The sequence below is a fragment of the Notolepis coatsorum genome (assembly GCF_963971535.1).
Source record: "Notolepis coatsorum genome assembly, chromosome: 9".
In the NCBI taxonomy this organism is placed as follows: domain Eukaryota; kingdom Metazoa; phylum Chordata; class Actinopteri; order Aulopiformes; family Paralepididae; genus Notolepis; species Notolepis coatsorum.
The window spans coordinates 147,899,794-147,921,564 of NC_140173.1; the positions used below are offsets into that span (position 1 = coordinate 147,899,794).

The 21,771-nt window shown below is 45.0% G+C and overlaps 1 protein-coding gene across 1 annotated transcript in view; it reads left to right on the top strand.

Moving 5' to 3' along the window:
- The first annotated feature begins 7,849 nt into the window (after positions 1–7,849).
- The window catches only part of egln1a (egl-9 family hypoxia-inducible factor 1a), a 96,641-nt gene continuing 82,719 nt past the window's right edge, over positions 7,850–21,771 (top strand). Inside the window, exon 1 of the mRNA XM_084321063.1 lies at positions 7,850–9,493. Within this exon, the coding sequence (XP_084177189.1) occupies positions 8,678–9,493 (816 nt within the window). The 5' untranslated portion in view covers positions 7,850–8,677. The remainder of the gene's footprint in view (positions 9,494–21,771) is intronic.

The window sequence follows — 21,771 nt, forward strand, 5'->3', positions numbered from 1 at the left end:
CATACTACAGAAGGTTAACCCTTTCACTACCACACTACAGACGGTTACGGTAATGCAGCAGTTGCCGCTTTGTCATGCGGCAGTGAAAGGGTTAACCTTCTGTATTGTTGCAGTGAAAGGGTTAACCCTTTGGTAGTGTGGTAGTGAAAGGGTTAACCGTCTGTAGTGTGGTAGTGAAAGGGTTAACCTTATGTAGTGTGGTCGTGAAAGGGTTAACCGTCTGTAGTGTGGTAGTGAAAGGTCAAGGTCAATTTTATTTATAAAGCACATTTAAATCAACCGAAGTTGTACCAAAGTGCTGTACAATATAAAAACAGAAATACTAAAAGAAAATACAAAGGGAAAGGGTAAACCTTCTGTAGTGTGGTAGTGAAAGGTTAACCCTTTGCCACGTGGCAGTGAAAGGGTTAACCCTTTGGTAGTGTGGTAGTGAAAGGGTTAAGCGGAACAACAGAGAATACTCTGGTGATGATGTCATCAAGAGGAGACACATCCTGGAGCTGCTCCAAAGAAAGCGAATAGCAACTCCTAGGACATTTTTATAGATGTTCTGATTCAGAGCTGTAACCCTTTCACACTACCAAATGGTTAACCCTTTCACTGCGACAATACAGAATGTTAACCCTTTCACAACCACACTACAGAAGGTTAACCCTGTCACTTCGACACTGTCAATCACACCATTCTGATTGACAAACTAAAAGCAATTGGTTTTGATAGTTTATCAGTGAGCTGGATACAATCCTACCTGGAGGGGAGAGAACAGATGGTGGAGGTAAACGGTACCCTATCCCCCCCCCCTCACAGTGAACTGTGGTGTTCCACAAGGAAGCATACTAGGACCACTACTGTTCCTAATTTATGCAAATGACATGTCGTCAGCTTGTGACTGCAACTTGTTCCTGTTTGCGGACGACTCAGCCCTGCTGGTCTCTGACAAGAACAAGTTACAGGTTGAAAAAACCCTCAGCTCGGAACTAGGCAAAATCTGCATATGGCTCGCCGACAACAAACTATCATTACACATGGGCAAAACAGAGTCCATTCTCTTCGGTTCAAATAACAAATTCAGCAAGACCGACGGCTTCTCAGTTACAGTGGGTGACAATATTGTCACAAGGAAAGATGAAATTACCTACCTGGGTTCCATCCTAGAGGCTAATCTTTCCTGTGACAAAATGGCATCCAATGTAATAAAAAAAGTCAATCAACAAACTCGATTCTTGTACCGGATCTCCTCCCTGGTAAACAAGAATACCCTGAAGACTCTGGCAGGAGCACTCATTCAAGGGTACTACGACTATGCTTGCACCTCATGGTACCAAAGCACCTCAAAGGCACTAAAAACCAAATTACAAACATCTCAAAACAAACTAGTCAGACTACTGCTTGACCTGACTCCTAGAACCCACCTCACCCCTGCACACTTTGCCAACCTAGGATGGCTTAGAGTAGACGACAGAGTACAGCAACTTGCAATGGGCCTGGTCTACAAGATACACTACACGACCAAGGTACCCATGTACATGTCAAAATACTTCCCAAAGGTCAGTGAATACCACGATCACAACACCAGAGGGAGCTCCACAAATCATGTAAAACCCAGATTCTGCTCAAACAAGGGACTAAACACGTTTCGCAATTATGCCACAACAATGTGGAACGCCCTACCCAAAGCTGTAAAGGAATGTGAATCACTACCCACCTTCAAAAACACTCTCAAAGAACACCTACGGGAGACTGCAATTCAAAACTGGCCCCTACAAATGTCCTAACCCAGTTGTACAATAAAGACCAAGCATGGCTTTGTCAGTATTCCAATGTACCCACCCCCCCCCCCCCCCCCCCACCTCCAATGTACAGCCCCACCCAACCCCACCCCACCTACCCAACCTCCTCCAATGTACAGTTTCTATGTCAAATGTAGGTCAGTATTCCAATGTACAGTGTGTGTCCCCCCCTCCAATGTACAGCCCTACCCCACCTACCCCACCTCCCCCAATGCACAGTTTCTATGTCAAATGTATATACACTCTTTTTCTGGATTCTTTTAGTATCACAAACAGTACTGTATTTGAAAATCTGGTATGTCATAAATGTATAGATAGCAGTACTGTCTATCTGTATGTCGTGTGTGTCATATGATGAATTGAAAATGGAGGACCCTGATGGAAACAAGACGAAAGTCTTTCTCAGGTCTGCATCCTCTTAACAATTGTATGTATTGAGCTGTACTGTACTGTACCCATTCTGCAATCTGTTAATAAACTTTTCAATCAATCAATCAATCAATCACTACCACACTACAGATGGTTAACACGTTTGTAGTGTGGTATTGAAAGGTTAACCTTCTGTAGTGTGGTAGTGAAAGGGTTGAGCCTATTTTAATAAAACTCACGTGGATCTAATAGCTCAAACAAAAAGTCTATAAACCCAACATGTTGGTCACTAATTCATTGTCAACGGACAAACTTATCACTTGATGAAATCGTAAATTCAAGTCTTGATGCTCTCATTTATCTAATTTTTTTTAGATTTTTTTTTTGCGTTTTATCTCTACTGGGCAGTACAGTAGAGAGAGACAGAGGAGGAATGGGAGACAGAGTGGGGGGAAGACATTCGGCAAATAACGACGGGTTCGGGAATCGAACCCGGGTCGGCCGTGTCGCGGCTGAGCGCGCTATGTGGTTCGCCACTGGGGCGCCCCTATCTCATTTATTTGTAATAGATAATGACTTAACCGTCCAAGATCACGGAATAGCACAATGTCAATTCTGTTTTTGGGTGGATTTGTCCTTTAAAACCTCCCGAGCGCTGAAGTCTGAAAGCTCCTCCGGATCAAGTGATTCATGTTTTATTGTTCCCTCCATCTTGAACGGTTGGGAAGATGGATGGAGATATATACTTAACATGATGAACGAACTTCCCACCACAGTCAGGACAGCGGAAACCCGTTCAATCTTTCGCCATTGACTAAAAACACACTTCTTCAATCAATATCTGTAATGAAAGAAAAAAAAACACTAACCTTCTTACCATCTTATACTATCATGCACTCTACCTATACTAATAACATGTCTCTACTACTATGCAGTGCACTCAACACTGCAGCACCCAAGTTGCAGCACTGTTTGATGAACATTGTTACTCAGAAGAGTTGTACCCTTCCTTGCTGACCTGTTGTACAGAACTTGTAAGTCGCTTTGGATAAAAGCGTTCAGCTAAATGACAAAATGTAAATGTAAATGATGATAAGAGGGTAATGTTTGCCTATTCCATAGGCCTACCTTGACAACATTCTCTCAAGGACCCTGCTTTTTTTTTTAATTGTATCCACTTTTTCTCCTTATTTTCTATTTTTCTCCCATCCAAATTTCGTGTTTCCAATTCTCCCCTCCCCTGTCTTGAACGTTGCTCGACTATGCCCCCCACTGGTCGGTTGTAGGGAGGATAGAAGCCTTGCATCACGTGTCCCCTCCGGTACACAAGGAGGCAGCCTGTCACATCTTTTCACCTGCCAGAGCGGACTCTCAGTGGCGAGGTGTAACGCATGGGAGGCTCACACTACCCCCCGCTACTTCCTGTCTCTGCTGTGCAGGTGTCCCCCAACCGACCTGTAGGAGTCGCTGTCCACAACGTCCAAATCCCCACCCATCGACTTCTACCCTCTAACTCTGCCAATTGAGTTAGTATGACGGCTGGCCCAAGCCGGAGGCAATGCTGACACCCGGAGTCGAGACCGGTGTCTCTTGCATTGGTGACGAGCGCAATCTCCGCTGCGCCACCCAGCCAGAATGTGAATGTGTATGTTTTAGAATTGGCCTAACCTCTTGTGAATGAGATGGTGAACCCTCCCGGGGGGGGGGGGGGGGGGGGGGGGGGGGCTGGAAGGGCCCTGAAACCGGACCCCCTGAGGGTCCTGCTGACTGAGGACCAGCGGCTAGACTTCCTTGTTTGTTTTAGGCCGCCCCACTTGATTTAGATTTGTTTGGAATTCCAAAACCGTTATCGGGGTTTGTAATGCAATACACATACATGTTTTATTCCAGATAGTCTAGGCAGGTCAAAGCAATTCATTCATCCCTGAGAAATTCCAGTTCCACTGTTATTGTGTTAAAAGTGCAGTAGAGTGCGGTTTAACACTACTGCAGATCAGATTACTCGCGTCTCTCCAGGAACTCTTCCTCGAGGGACTCTCGCCAGCTGTGTGTACGTGCAAGCCACTCTGTGCCAGCCTGCTCGTCGTTTGGACCTGCAGCGGGCTGAGAGCGGGGGGACGCAAACAGACTGGATAAGCAGGTCAGGAAGGCCAGTAACGTGGTAGGGGTGGAGCCGGACTCTCTAGCGGTGGTGGCGGAGAGGAGGAGCCTCGCTAAGCTCCAGGCCATCAGGGACAACCCCTCCCATCCACTAGACACAGACTTGGCTGACAGAAGGAGCACGTTCAGTGCTAGACTAACGCTCCCTAAATGCAGCACTGAACGGCACAGGACGTCCTTCATTCAGACAGCCATCAGACTTTATAACGCATCACTGTGCCTCACCGCATCACTGAGCACAGGGTGACAGTACTATCTTCCTGGGCTTTTACTTTTAGACCGACATAGTAAAATTTTACACATAGCCTACTGTATATTCTGGATATTTTTACTGTATATTTTATATTAGAATGTAACATAGGAAATGTATATCCCGGACCATATTTTATTCTTAGGCTTATTTTTTATTCTTATTTGTGACTTTTTGTTTTTGTCTACCTAAATGTTTACTGTTTACTGTGAGCGATCTGTAGTGCCAAATTTTCCTCAGGATGAATAAAGTATTTCTATTCTACATTTACATTTACATTTACATTTAGTCATTTAGCTGAACGCTTTTATCCAAAGCGACTTACAAGTTCTGTACGACAAGTCATCAGGAAGGGCACAACTCTATCAGCTGAGTAACAATGTTCATCAAAGTGTCTACAAGATACACTACACCACCAAGGTACCCATGTACATGTCAAAATACTTCCCAAAGGTCAGTGAATACCACGATCACAACACCAGAGGGAGCTCCACAAATCATGTTAAACCCAGATTCGGCTCAAACAAGGGACTAAACACGTTTCGCAATTATGCCACATCAATGTGGAACGCCCTACCCACAGCTGTAAAGGAATGTGAATCACTACCCACTTTCAAAAACACTCTCAAAGAGCACCTACGGGAGACTGCAATTAGAAACTGGCCCCTGTAAATGTCCTAACCCAACCCCCTCCAATGTACAGTAAATGACCAAGTATGGTTTTGTCAATATTCCAATGTACAGTCTTGCTTGTACAGTTGTACAGTATTGAGCCGTACTGTACTGTATCCATTCTGCAATCTGTTAATAAAGTTTTCAATCAATCAATCAAAGTGTTGAGTGCTACAGTGTAGGTTAGTTTATTAGGACAAGTGCATGACGTTAAGGTTAGTTAAGGTTAGATTTTCTTTATTTAAAATTTATTTTTTTTAAATTTCAGATAATGGTTGAAGAAGTGCGTCTTTAGTCGATGCCGAAAGATTGGACGGGTTTCGGCTGTCCTATTCTATTCTATTCTATTCTATTCTATTCTATTCTATTCTATTCTATTCTATTCTATTCTATTCTATTGTACGTGCAAGCCTCCCGGTGCCAGCCTGCTCGCAGTTTGCCATGAAGACAGAGCAGCCCCTCAGGCTTCAGTACTATAATGTCATGTATGTCATGTATGTCCCTATGTCATAAATGTCATGATGTCATGTATGTTGTGTATGTCATAAATGTCACTATGAATTGAAAATGGGGGACCCTGATGTAAACAAGACAAACATCTTTCTCTGGTCTGCATCCCCTTAACAATTGTGTGTATTTATTGAGCCGTACTGTATTGTACCCATTCTGCAATCTGTTAAATAAAGTTTTCATTCATTCATTCCCAGATTCCCCAATTTCATTCAGCCCACAGTTTCCTCTGTGAGACACTTCTATACAATACATGTTGCAGTGGTGGAAAGTAACTGAGTATTTTTTACTTAAGTACGATTTTGAGGTACTTGTACTCTACTTGAATATTTAAATTTTATGGAACTTTGTACTTTTACTCCACTACATTTCAAAGGAAATATTATACTTTTTTTTTTTACTCCACTACATTCATCTGAACCCATCAGTTACTACAGTAGTTAGTTACTTTGAAATTCGACGCCAGTCTACTTCAAGAGGACATAATAAGAGCAGCATAACTGGACCACATACCACAGGACGAATACTCAAGTCCAGCCGTAAAATAATGTGAATCCCTACCCTCCTTCAAAACTGCTCTCAAAGAGCACCTACGGGTGGCTGCAATTAGAAACTGGCCCCGGTAAATGTCCACCCCCCCCCCCACTCAACCCCCTCCAATGTACAGTTTCTTCCCCTTTGAATGTATATATATATATATTTTTTTTATGATCTCTTTCTCTTAAACAGTACTGTATATGTGTATGTCTTGCATGTCATAAATGTATTGATGAAACAGTACTGTGTATCTGTATGTCATAAATGTCTTGATGAATTGAAAATGGGGGACCCTGATGTAAACAAGACGGAAGTCTTTTTGTGGTCTGCATCCCCTTAACAATTGTTTGTATTGAGCCATACTGTATTGTACCCATTCTGCAATTAATAAAGTTTTCAATCAATCAATCAATCAATCAATCAATCAATCAATCAATCAATCAATCAATCAATCAATCAATCAGGTTCATGGGTATCTTAGTGGTGTAGTGTATTTTGTAGACCAGGCCCATTGCAAGTTGCTGTACTCTGTCGTCTACTCTAAGGCTTCTAAGCCATCCTAGGTTGTCAAAATGGGCAGGGGTGAAGTGGGTTTTAGGAGTAAGGTCAAGCAGTAGTCTGACCAGTTTGTTTTGTGATGTTTGTAGCCTTGTTTTTAGGGCCTTTGATGTGCTTTGGTACCATGAGGTGCAAGCATAGTCATAGTACCCTTGAATGAGTGCTCCTGCCAGAGTCTTCAATTCTTATTTACCAGAGAGGAGATCCTGTACACAAATCTTGTTCGTTGGTTGACTTTTTTGATTACATTGGTTGCCATTTTGTCACAGGAAAGATTTGCCTCTAGGATGGAACCCAGGTAGGTAATTTCATCTTTCCAATATTAATATTGTCACCCACTGTCCCATCCCAACCTTCTGGAAGAAAGAACTACACGAACATTCCGTGCAAGGCCTCTTATTATGCAAACTATTTCCAGATTCAAGATATTTATTCAAGATATGCATTTGTCATAATGCAGTTAAATAACACAGCGACGTACAATGAAAATGTGCCAGTTCACCGTTCACACAAAATATAGAATTTGATAGAATTCTATATAGAATTCCCCCCACCCTACCCACCCAACCACCTCCAATGTGACCCCCCCCCACCCCACCAATGTACAGTTTCTTCCCCCTCAAATGTATATACTCTCTTTTTAGACTCTTATTGTATCATAAACAGTACTGTATATTTGTAGATCTGGTATGTCATAATAAATGTCTAAATGTAACAGTATTGTCTATCTGTATGTCATATGTTATGATGAATTGAAAATGGGGGACCCTGATGTAAACAAGACGAAAGTCTTTCTCTGGTCTGCATCCCCTTAACAATTGTGTGTATTGAGCCGTACTGTATTGTACCCATTCTGCAATCTGTTCATAAAATGTTCAATCAATCAATCAAACACACGCGAGGGGGGCGTGGTTTAGTGATGACTCGCCACCGCCGGGGTGGGAGGAGGGAGCAGCGGCGCGAGCCACCCACCACACTGAACGGACGCCATGCGCGAGACACGGACCCGCGGCTAGCAGCCCAACCCGAAGAAACGTCCCGAATATCGCGTACCAAAACGCCGAAATGTGCCGTCGAATCCACACGTCGGTAGATTACGCGGATACGTGGCGTGAGAACGGACGGCGTGCTATGAAATTATTCGGTTTTAAGTCACCGGGAGGCGATTTTCCGTTCCGTTCGGCGTAGCGTAGCAGGGGCTGCTGTGGTGGTGTTTCCAGAGTTATCAGGGCGCGTGTTCAAGAGGAGCGGAATTAAAGACGCTTTCCCACCGCACTCGTTAACGAGGAGCGGAATTAAAGACGCTTTCCCACCGCGCGTGTTCAAGAGGAGCGCAATTAAAGACGCTTTCCCACCGCACGTGTTAACGAGGAGCGGAATTAAAGACGCTTTCCCACCGCGCGTGTTCAAGAGGAGCGCAATTAAAGACGCTTTCCCACCGTGTGTTCAAGAGGAGCGGAATTAAAGACGCTTTCCCACCGCGCTCGTTAACGTGGAGCGGAATTAAAGACGCTTTCCCACCGCACTTGTTCAAGAGGAGCGGAATTAAAGACGCTTTCCCACCGCACGTGTTCAAGAGGAGCGGAATTAAAGACTCTTTCCCACCATGCATGTTCAAGAGGAGCGGAATTAAAGACGCTTTCCCACCGCACGCGTTAACTAGGAGCGGAATTAAAGACGCTTTCCCACCGCACGCGTTAACTAGGAGCGGAATTAAAGACGCTTTCCCACCGCGCCCATCAACGAGGAGCGGAATTAAAGACACTTTCCCACCGCACGCGTTAACGAGGAGCGGAATTAAAGACGCTTTCCCACCGCGAACCGCGCCGCCATGGAGGACGAGAAGCAGCAGCGCGCGCTGGAGCTGGAACGGCAGTATTGTGAACTTTGCGGGAAGATCGAGAATCTCCTCAAGTGCGGCCGCTGTCGAAATTCCTTCTACTGCAGCAAGGAGCACCAGAAGCAGCACTGGAAAAAACACAAACTCATATGCAAAGAGGCGGCAGTGGCTGCGGCAGCGGCAACGCAGGCGGCACAACAACAACAGAAGCCTGAACCGACACCGCCGCCTCCGTTGCCGCTGCCGTCTCCCGGGGACGACGACGCGGAGGGACAATTAGAGAAGAACAATGTCGTCGAGCCGCCGGAGGACAGCAGCGTGTCGTCTCCGCGAGGCGAGCGCATGAAAGGCTTCATCACGAACGCGGAGGGGCCGGGGGTGGCGGCGGACGACAGACCAGGGGGAGAGGACGGTTCCAACGACGACAACAACGACGCCGACGCCAACAAACCCAACGGACAGACGCGGCGGTTCTCGCCGCAGAAGCTAGCCACGGAGTACATAGTGCCTTGCATGACCAAGCACGGCATCTGCGTGGTGGACAACTTCCTCGGCGGGGACACCGGGCTGTGCGTCCTGGGGGACGTCAAAGCCCTGCACCGCACGGGCCGGTTCACCGACGGTCAGCTGGTCAGCCAGAAGCAGCAGAGCGACTCCACGAAGGACATCCGCGGGGACAAGATAGCGTGGATAGAGGGCAGGGAGCCGGGGTGCGAGAAGGTGCGCTTCCTCATGAGCCGCATGGACGAGCTCGTCAGACACTGTAACGGCAAACTAGGAGACTACACGATCAACGGGAGGACGAAAGTAAGTGTGCGCGCGGCGGGTTAATCGATTAACCGGTCTTGTTGTTCCCATAAGCCGATCAATCGGCTAGTTAGTTTACTTTTCACGCTCGTTTAGAGGAAAGCGGCGTCGTTTGCACAACACGTGCACCTGGTTGGGGGGGGGGGCGGGGGGGCAGTCGGTCTGTTGTGACTTTCAACACATGGGACTTAGAGCAGCACGTGTCGCGGGCCGACATGTGCTGCTATTAGGACATGTGTTGATGAGTAACCCAGGGTGGGTTGGCCACGGATGTGTTGGAGAGGAGGACACACCCTTTGAGGCTGACTAGTCCCCACTTTGCATGACTGTTTTTAATTGAACCTAGAATCCTGCTTCCACCACTCCCCTGCTTGTATTGTAAAAAATGCAACACTTAGAGGTGCCGTATGTGGTATTTTTCTCTTTTGTTAAAATAAGTGGTCTACGTGTTAAAATAATAGCTCTACATCTACACTCTTGACAGCCATCACTGATATAGAGTGTTTGGTCAGTAACATGGGTCTCCCAGTCCCTCCTGCTCTGCAGTAAACAGCCATCACTGATATAGAGTGTCTGGTCAGTAACATGGGTCTCCCAGTCCCTCCTGCTCTGCAGTAGGCTTGGGCGGTATAATTTTTTTCATACAGTCATACCTTGCTGACTTAATACCCCGGTATGGGTATTATGATGGTATGACTTTCATTTTCATCAGCGGGGGGTTGGCGGGCGGAGCTAACAATATACTCGTTATCACCATACATAACGCTTATATTGAAACACGTTGACATTAGGGCCGTTCTTTCAACCTAAAAGTGCACTTTCTTCAACCTCGAACCTAAATTCCTTAGCAACCCGTGTTACCAAGTAAACAAATCACAACGATAGCCACGTTAGTTAGCCAGCACCAGCCAGGTACTAACATTAGCTCTCAGAACGATAGCCAGTTAGCCAGCACCACTGCACCAGCCTAGTACTAACGTTAGCTCTCAGAACGATAGCCAGTTAGCCAGCCTAGTACTAACGTTAGCTCTCAGAACGATAGCCAGTTAGCCAGCCTAGTACTAACGTTAGCTCTCAGAACGATAGCCAGTTAGCCAGCACCAGCCTAGTACTAACATTAGCTCTCAGAACGATAGCCAGTTAGCCAGCACCAGCCAGGTACCAACGTTAGTTCACAGAACGATAGCCAGTTAGCCAGCCTAGTACTAACGCTAGCTCCCAGAACGATAGCCAGTTAGCCAGCCTAGTACTAACGCTAGCTCCCAGAACGATAGCCAGTTAGCCAGCACCATCCTAGTACTAACCTTAGCTCTCAGAACGATAGCCAGTTAGCCAGCACCAGCCAGGTACTAACGTTAGCTCTCAGAACGATAGCCAGTTAGCCAGCACCAGCCAGGTACTAACGTTAGCTCTCAGAACGATAGCCAGTTAGCCAGCACCAGCCAGGTACTAACGCCAGCTCACAGAACGATAGCCAGTTAGCCAGCACCAGCCAGGTACCAACGTTAGCTCACAGAACGATAGCCACGTAACCCTCTGCTGGCGCGTGCTGTGCACTACAATCAACTCCGTGTCAGTGTAATAGCAGTCTGTGACGTCACGGTATTGAGAATCATACCGGTGGGATTTCGAAATATACCAGTAATACCGTCATACTGCCCAAGCCTACTCTGCAGTAAACAGCCAACACAGAGTGTCTGGTCAGTAACATGGGTCTCCCAGTCCCTCCGCTCTGCAGTAAATAGCCATCACTGATATAGAGTGTCTGGTCAGTAACATGGGTCTCCCAGTCCCTCCGCTCTGCAGTAAACAGTCATCACTGATATAGAGTGTCTGGTCAGTAACATGGGTCTCCCAGTCCCTTCGCTCTGCAGTAAATAGCCATCACTGATATAGAGTGTCTGGTCAGTAACATGGGTCTCCCAGTCCCTTCGCTCTGCAGTAAATAGCCATCACTGATATAGTGTCTGGTCAGTAACATGGGTCTCCCAGTCCCTTCGCTCTGCAGTAAATAGCCATCACTGATATAGAGTGTCTGGTCAGTAACATGGGTCTCCCAGTCCCTCCGCTCTGCAGTAAATAGCCATCACTGATATAGAGTGTCTGGTCAGTAACATGGGTCTCCCAGTCCCCCCGCTCTGCAGTAAACAGCCATCACTGATATAGAGTGTCTGGTCAGTAACATGGGTCTCCCAGTCCCTTCGCTCTGCAGTAAATAGCCATCACTGATATAGAGTGTCTGGTCAGTAACATGGGTCTCCCAGTCCCTCCTGCTCTGCAGTAAACAGACATCACTGATATAGTGTCTGGTCAGTAACATGGGTCTCCCAGTTCCTCCGCTCTGCAGTAAATAGCCATCACTGATATAGTGTCTGGTCAGTAACATGGGTCTCTCAGTCCCTCCACTCTGCAGTAAACAGAAAATACATTTCCTGGTATCCCATTCCCACTTTATCCAATCAGGAAAGAGAACTCCACACTGCAAAAAAATGGTCTGACAAAAAATAAATAAAACTAGTTTTAAGCAAATGTGTTATTGAAATTAGTCAAATAAACTACCGGTGCAGTAAGCATAATATTTGGCTTGGTAAGCTTTCTTGAAATAAGTACAAAATATCCAGGGTTCTCTCCCCTGACTGGATAAAGTGGGAAGGGATACCAGAAAATGTATTTTGTGTTTACTGCAGAGCGGAGGGACTGGGAGACCCATGTTACTGACCACTATATCAGTCAGAATGTAGAGCTATTTAACACTTATTTTAACAAACAAATACCACTTTTACAGCACCCTTTTTAAAAACAGCCATTGTAGTCTAGTCGGCTAACTCTGGCGTCTTCTGGATCCACTATCTGAACCACAGCCCTTCCCTATAGCCTATCTGTGCACCAGCCCGCCACTAACACAGTTCACAAACCAGTTTGTCCTGCACGTGTGCACCGTTCCTTTCCACGTCCCGTACCAGCATGCGCCAGCCTGGCAACCTGTGGGACGTACTGTATGTTCTTGGGTTTAGACTAGGGATGCTCGATATTGGCTTTTTTACCGATATACCGATATTGTCCAACTCTTAATTTCTGATACCGATATATGCAGGGTTTCCCCCCCCCCCCAAAAAACGGAATAATTTCAGGTAATTAACATTACATATCTCTTGTCGTCTAATTAACACAACGTTATGCATACTTTGACAATAAATAAAAGAATAATTTGTTCTTACTTGCTTGCCTGGGTAAATAAAGGTTAAATAAATGTAAAAAAAAATAAAACCTTTTTTGAAAACCGATACCGATATTTTCCGATATCACATTTTTATGCCAATATCGGCCGATAATATCGGACATCCCTAGTTTAGACCCAACTGTGATGGTGGACATGCTGGGCTCAGTACTTACGTTAAAGTATTTTTTTACTCAAGTACTGTACTTAAGTACAAGTTCGAGCTACTTGTACTTTATGGGAGTATTTAAATTTTTAGGGAACTTCATACTTTTACTCCACTACATTTCAAAGGAAATATTGTACTCCACTACATTTACTGTATCTGAACCCATCAAGTTACTAGTTACTTAGAAGAAAAAGATTTTGCATAGAAAACATGGTTACAATGTATGAAGTTTATTATATACTTTCACAGAGGACATAATCAGAGCAGCATCACTGGACCATGTACCACTTTAACATGACCTTTAATCAGAGCAGCATAACTGGACCACAAACCACTTTAACATCACCTTTAATCAGAGCAGCATAACTGGACCACGTACCACTTTAACATCACCTTTAATCAGAGCAGCACAACTGGACCACATACCACTTTAACATAACCTTTAATCAGAGCAGCATAACTGGATCACACACCACTTTAACATGACCTTTAATCAGAGCACCATAACTGGACCACACACCACTTTAACATGACCTTTAATCAGAGCAGCATAACTGGACCACACACCACTTTAACATAACCTTTAATCAGAGCAGCATAACTGGACCACGCACCACTTTAACATAACCTTTAATCAGAGCAGCATAACTGGACCACATACCACTTTAACATAACCTTTAATCAGAGCAGCATAACTGGACCACACACCACTTTAACATAACCTTTAATCAGAGCAGCATAACTGGACCACGCACCACTTTAACATAACCTTTAATCAGAGCAGCATAACTGGACCACATACCACTTTAACATGACCTTTAATCAGAGCAGCATAACTGGACCACACACCACTTTAACATAACCTTTAATCAGAGCAGCATAACTGGACCACATACCACTTTAACATAACCTTTGGAGGTCAATGGATTGAGGCTTGACTGCTCCCAAGCACTGGAATACACAAACGTCATGTAGAATGCATACTTTTACTTTAGAAACTTCAAGTAAAGATTCAATAACAAATACTTCTCAACTTTTACTTAAAAGTAGAATTTTAATGGAGGACTTTTTTTTTACCAGAGTACTTGTTTATCTGGGTATTTCTACTTTTACTTAAGTAAAGGAACTGTGTACTTCTTCCACCACTGGGTATAGTAAGTCTGGAGTCCGGCGGAACATTTCTTTGTTGTTGTTTTTGTTCTGTAGTCCAGCAGTTTGATTTGAAATGGAACAAGTAACGCCTACTAGCCCTTTCACTGCCGACGGTCGCCGTCGGTTGTGTGATAGTAAAGGGTTAACCTTCTGTCATGTGGCAGTGAAGGGGTTAACCTTCTGTGTATTGTCGCGGTGAAAGGGTTAACCGTTTTGATAGTGCGGCAGTGACATATTGGGTGAAATGTGTTGGAATTGTGGCTGCCTTTTTTATACATAGTACCCCCATTTTAACCTCTTAAGCCCTAGCCATATATTCAGAAAAGTAAATGAAAGAATAGAATAGAATAGAAAACTTTATTGCCATTTCAACACATGGTTGATTGGGATTTGTCTTGGTGCCACATACTGTACAGACATTATAAAAACATACAATATAAAAACACAAGAATACATGCAATACAATCCCCACAATAAAAGTTTTACACAAACGATTAAAAAGAAAAAATGCTACAGTACCTAAAATAAATTGCTCAGTGTTCCAGTTTAAAAGTGCATATTGCCTTAAAGTGCATGTCGGCTGGTGCTAGCCCTTGTGGTGCAAAGTGCCTGTACATTTGTACTTGAGTTCAGGTGACGGAAGTGGAGAAGATTGCTCCACTTCTACATGTGGATGTTCCTGGTATCTAGGGACATCTATGGACCTCGGGGAATATATTCCCCACTGAGCTCATTCAGCACCTTCTTCAGATCAAGAGTGTACAAAAAAAACCTAAGCAAAGGAATAAAGGGCAGATGATTTACAGAGGTTTTTGTAGAGTACTGAATTTTGCCATCTGGACACATGCAATTTGAAATACGAATATAGAATATCACTCAGGCCTATAAATTACCTTATTATGGTCACATCTATGGATCGGGCCAAATCTCCTCATTCATTTGTCGGAGTTCAATCTGGATTTAGTATCACCAGGCGCCCCTGACAGGGCAGCAAAGACCATGAATTAAATCTACCCTACATTTACATTTAGTCATTTAGCTGAACGCTTTTATCCAAAGCGATTTAACAAGTTTTGTACAACAAGACAGCAGGAAGGGTACAACTCAGCTGAGTAACAATGTTCATCAAAGTGTTGAGTGCTGGGCGGCTACATGGTGCAGTGGGCAAGGCGCTCACCACGAATACTGGAGGCTGGGCTCAAACCGATCATCTCCCTGTTCGAGCCCAGCGCTCCACATTGCTTTCAGTTTAGCTGGTCGTCCGCACTAATACACATTGGCAGTATTAGGGGGAGGGAAAACTGATGGGTGGGGATCGGGCGCTGTGGACAGCGACTCCTACAGGTCGGTTGGTGCGCCTGCGCAGTAGAATCAGGAAGCGACGGGGGCGGGGCTGGGATGGGAGAAAAATAGAAAATGGGAGAAAAAGTGGATAAAAAAAAAAAAGTGTTGAGTGCTACAGTGTAGGTTAGTATATTAGGACAAGTAAGTACATGACAGTAAGGTTAGTTAGGGTTAGATTTCTTTTTCTTTTTTTTTTCATTTCAGATAATGATTGAAGAAGTGCGTCTTTAGTCGACGGCGAAAGATTGGACGGGTGGTTGGAAGTTCGTTCCACCATTGTGGGTAGGGATCAGGCCATGTGAGCGGATCGTAGCGTGAGCGGCGCGGGGCGCGGAGCAGGCGGTTTTGACGTGAGCGAGGAGTGGGTTTTAAAATGGGTCGGCGCGACGTCCGGAGCGAGAGTTCTCCTCCGCTCCAATCCACTCCAGGTCGCTCACAGTGGTTTAACACTGTTGATGTAATATACATGCAGTACAATGCCAAAGCAACAGATGGCGATGTACAAACATGAAGGCCATTTTCAACCAATGAGAAGGGTGAACCTGTGATATCCTGTTCAGGCTTTGTCACTGTAGAGACGCCCACACTCACTCCTGTTAGAAAAAGTATCGACGCCATTGTTGTTGACGTTAGCTTACATGCTAACGTTAATGGCAGCGACCATAGCATTGTGGCTCGGCTAGCCTATCGCTTAATAGAGCTAGTGAATGGATAAACAACGTTATTTAACATTGCAGAATGGGTACAATTACAATGCGGCTCAATACAAACAATTGTTAAGGGGCCCAGGGGGTGTAGACTGTTGTAGTTTGAGCTAATTTACACCATGCTCCAAAAAAAAATATATATCTGCCGAGCGATCTGGAGCGGGGAGCGCTCGATTCAAGGTGAGCGGGGAGCGAGCGGAGAGCGACTTGGGGGCGGGGTCAACATGATCGATTAGCGGAGCGGACCAAGCTTTAAAGAGCGAAGAGCGGATTTCTCGGCCGCGCCGATCCGCTCACGTGGCCTGGTAGGGATGGGAATTGATATGATTTTATCGATACGATTCCATTATCGATTCTGCTTATCGATCCGATTCTTTCTCGATTCCTGATCAATTTATAATTTAAATAAATAAATTGGAAATGCAACAGAACTAAGCTGGTTAGAATAACAACATGCAACTTGACATTTCTGATTGTCATTTATTGTTGAGCCCCCATGTCAGAAAAATACAAAAACTGTAAAAAATAAAACATTAACTATAGCCTACACTTAAATAAAATAATGTATTTGAGATTCTCTTCAAATGTATTTTTTTTTATTTATTCTTAAACTAATTTAATCTATTGGATAACGACCTGTTGAATGTAACTACAGTTCAATATCTTAAACTAATTTAATCTATTGAACCGTAGTTGCATTCAACGGGTCGTTATTCCTCTGACTTCTCTGTCTCACTTCTCTGTCTCACAGACAGACAGACAGACAGACAGCCCGCCCGCTCGCTCGCTCCCCGGGCCCCTGTAAAGGTATTGGCTTGTGTTGCTACACCGACATGTTTGTATGTTGCACGGTACTTCCTGGCTTACCGACTAGTAAACAACAGTCAACGTGATCATCACACGCTCTCCGTCTCTTATTATATGTGAACTAAAGAGTACAAGGTACACAACAGCCCCCACCCCCTTTTTTATTGTATTTGTAACTGTACTACCTGCTGTCAGCTGTTTATCTCTCTCTGTGAGCTTGATTAGCTATCGTTAGCTTGCGTTAGCTAGCGCTAGCTCCGCGGCTAATCTTAGCTTACCCTGAACTAAATCAATGACTAGGTTCTAAAGCATTGGAGTAGTTTTCACTGCACATAGAAGCAGCCAAACAGCGGGAGCATTTCGGGAGCATATGACCAAAACCCAGGCAATTTCGAGCCCTTAAGGAATCAAATAGTCTGCCATGGCTACATGTGTGGCGCTAACGTTATGCGCAACTGTAGGAAAAACCTGGCAGCGATAAGGGACTCGATAGTCACGGAGGCATGCGATTCCAGATTCTCTTTGATGACCCTCCCGGAGCTTGGATAGGAGTAGGTCTGAGGTGGCCAGAAGATGCAGAGCGTAGGGGTCTTGAGGGTGTATAGTTAGAGACCATTGACCGGTGGTATGCATGATATGCCAGGTCGAGGGTCTTGAAGCGGATTTGTGCGGCAATGGGGAGCCAGTGCAAGGTCCCTGAGAAGTGGGGTGACATGGGCTGACTTCGGTAGGTTTGAGATCAGGCGGGCTGCTGTGTTCTGAATGAGTTGAAGAGGCTTTGGTGGCAGTGGTCGGAAGGCCAGCAGGCAGTGCGTTGTAAGTACAGTTACCTTTTTGTAATGAAAAAGGTTATATGTATAGGCAATACAGAATTTAAATCTGAATATATACTATGAGTAAGAGTAAACGGTATACACGAGGTACCCTAACGTGATATACCGTAATTCCTCTAATAGTAACCGGGTCTCAAATACAAGCCGGGTCTCTATTAATGGCCGGGTGCGTTCTTGAGCTAAGCAATTATAAGCCGGCCTCCTAATACAAGCCGGGTTACTAATATACTGAGCTGCATACTGAGCTAGTTACTTGATTTCACTTTGAAAACGTTGAAATGACCAGTGACCACCTGTAATTGCACTGTTTACTATTTCATACAGTACTTGGTTTCAATAAATGAACCCAGTACATTTTACTGGGTTCAAACTGACACAAAATGTTGTTTTATTCATTATGATCCGTTTGAAAATTTGAAATATAGGCCTCCCTCTTATACAGGCCTCCTCCTAATACAAGCCTGGTATCCGCTACAGTTGAAACAAATACAAGCCGGGGTTACTATTAGAGGAATTACGGTATGTCATACGCGGCTGTAGTCCGTGCAGGTTCTGTGATTAAGTGGTGGTCAGACATGCCTAATAGTGATTCATTGTCTGTTTTTTGGGAAATCAATTTGGTAGCGCTATCTGATATTGTGGTGATATCGTGGTGCATTGCATTGTTTCATGCATTTCATTGTATACTTGTATGCCGTGACAAATAAAACTCTTGACTTGACTTGACTTGACTTGACTTGACTTGGTGGTGCCTGTCTGATATTGTGGTGGGGGCCTGTCTGATATCGTGGTGGGGCCTGTCTGATATCATGGTGGGGGCCTGTCTGATATCATGGTGGGGGCCTGTCTGATACTGTGGTGGGGGCCTGTCTGATACTGTGGTGGGGGGCTGTCTGATATCATGGTGGGGGCCTGTCTGATATCATGGTGGGGGCCTGTCTGATACTGTGGTGGGGGCCTGTCTGATATCATGGTGGGGCCTATCTGATATCGTGGTGGGGGCCTGTCTGATATCGTGGTGGGGCCTGTCTGATATCATGGTGGGGGCCTGTCTGATATCATGGTGGGGGCCTGTCTGATACTGTGGTGGGGGCCTGTCTGATATCATGGTGGGGGCCTGTCTGATATCATGGTGGGGGCTGTCTGATATCATGGTGGGGGCCTGTCTGATATCATGGTGGGGGCCTATCTGATATCGTGGTGGGGGCCTGTCTGATATCATGGTGGGGGCCTATCTGATATCGTGGTGGGGGCCTGTCTGATATCGTGGTGGGGCCTGTCTGATATCATGGTGGGGGCCTGTCTGATATCGTGGTGGGGGCCTGTCTGATACTGTGGTGGGGGCCTGTCTGATACTGTGGTGGGGGCCTGTCTGATATCATGGTGGGGGCCTGTCTGATATCGTGGTGGGGGCCTGTCTGATACTTTGGTGGGGGCCTGTCTGATACCGTGGTGGGGGCCTGTCTGATATCATGGTGGGGCCTGTCTGATATCATGGTGGGGGCCTGTCTGATACTGTGGTGGGGGCCTGTCTGATATCATGGTGGGGCCTGTCTGATATCATGGTGGGGGCCTGTCTGATATCATGGTGGGGGCCTGTCTGATATCATGGTGGGGGCCTGTCTGATATCGTGGTGGGGGCCTGTCTGATACTGTGGTGGGGGCCTGTCTGATACTGTGGTGGGGGCCTGTCTGATATCATGGTGGGGGCCTGTCTGATACTGTGGTGGGGGCCTGTCTGATACTGTGGTGGGGGCCTGTCTGATATCATGGTGGGGGCCTGTCTGATATCGTGGTGGGGGCCTGTCTGATATCATGGTGGGTGCATTTAAAAGTTAATTGTATCCTTCGAGTGACATCCTTGCAAATGAAAAACAGTGCTTGGAAAAGTACTTAAAAGTCCTTGAATTTCCTTTGGCAATGTCTGTGAGAACCCTGCACACTACTATTAGCTCACGTATTATTATTCTTTACACCCAAGTTTTGTCTGCCTTCTCCTCCCACAGTTTCCACCCGCGCACACATGCACAAAACAAGCGGCTTTTACTCCAACTCTGGTTGCTACTAGTTTGTGGCCAGTTTCTTTTCTTTTTACGACGTCGCCACAAATCAACTTCAAGATGTCTGTTTCCATCCATATAGCAATGAATCGCTGGAATGTTGACGTTCAGTACGCTCTCTCCCAAATCTGCATAAGTTGGGACATGTGGCCGGGCTTCCCTCTCGCTGCCCTCAGACTTAACCACCATTAATGACCCAGCCGGGGTCACGGGCAGTTCACCACCAGCCCATATAAGGGCACAGACACTGCTCCACTCGCACACATACACACACATACGCATTGCGTGCGCACATACACACACACACACATACACACTGCCTTGCCCCCACTGATATCTCGTGAAGCGTTTGTCCTACAGACATGGTCCCGACGTTGTCCCGTTCAGCACGCGGTCTGCAGATTCAAGCTTCAAGAGTTTTATTAGTCACCACATCACATACACACACGAGACATGTAGTGTGAAATGAAGGTGGGCCCATGCCCGCCTTGATTGTGCAAAAAAAAAAAATACAAATAATAATAGAATAAAATAGAATAGATAATAGATAAAAGGTACTAAGATAAAATACTATTCAAGATTCAAGGGTTTTATTTGTCACATACATTACCAGGGCATACAGTGAAATGCGGGTGGCCACGCCCGCTTTGATTGTGCAATAATACTAATAATAAAATTGACATAATAAACGGGTAATGAAATAGACATAAAATGGGAATGATAAAATAGACATGCTAAAGTCCTGAGATAGTGCAATACAATGTTAGCTACGGATTTAAGGCACTGGGTCCTATGTACACCAGCATTTCCGTTAGCCGGTAATTACCGGTATTTGACCGGCAAAATCTGTTGAAGTCCGACATATTTAATCTCTCCGGTCTTAATGTCCGGTGAAAATAATTCCCTGAGTCTAAGCACAATTTGATTATTTGAATTGTATTAAAATAGGCTAAAATTAAATAGCCTATGCGATGAACGAAACGATCATTACATTTGTTTCCTCGTTGCTTCTAATAATGACAACGACGTTGTCAGCGAGAGCTTAGTGCTGGGTGTGCGAACTTTTGTGAAGCTGCAGAGCCGGAGCAGCAGCAGCACAATGCAGTATTCCATCAGTACTCCAATTCAGCCATTTTCAATTCAATGTTGGGTGGGGGGCGCTGTTGTGCGGTTCCCAGAAAAGAGCCAATAACAGCTGAATCAGCTGCTCTGCAGCGCCATACTCTTTGCAAATAAGTCGTTGCGAGGTGGAGAGAGTCGTCACGCAAACCTGCACGATAATGTTGCCGTCTCTCTCTGCCAAATTTATCAGTTGATATAATTAATACAAATGTCCAATATAACGGAATTCGTTAGCTCATAAAAATGTGATTATAACAGACTGTTGTTTATTAATGTCGGGCGACTGCCCACAGACACCTATTTGATTTAAAGTCGGCAGCAGCACGAGTCTCGGGACTTATTTTATTTTGAATATAATGACTTTATACGCAAAAGTAGCCTAGTTTTAAGTAAAAATATTATAAATCTACATGCCTTGATGATGTCATTCTTTTGTTTTGTTGTCATTCTTTTGCCTATCAATTGTTTTTAAGCTCAATAAACTCTGACCGGAATTTCTGTCATTTGACCGGTAGATTGAAATCTACCGGACACTGAGGCCGGCAACAATTTTTTCTAACTGAAACCCTGATGTACACTACTATACAATATACAGTTTTTACTCTATAACTGTATCCTTATGCTATACTTGCTATATCTAAACTATACTATACAAGAACCACATCGGTTCTTTCCTTAAACTGACCTTTATTTTCCTCGTTCCTTTAAAGTGTCCTTTCCATTTAGTTTAAAGTGACCGTTTGTGTGTGAGCGATTGCAGTAAGTGTGTTGTGTGTATGTATGTGCTCATGTGTACTTGTGTGTGTGGAGAGTTCAGTGTTCTGACACAATGCTGATACAATGCTAAGCTTAAAGGTAATGAGTCCT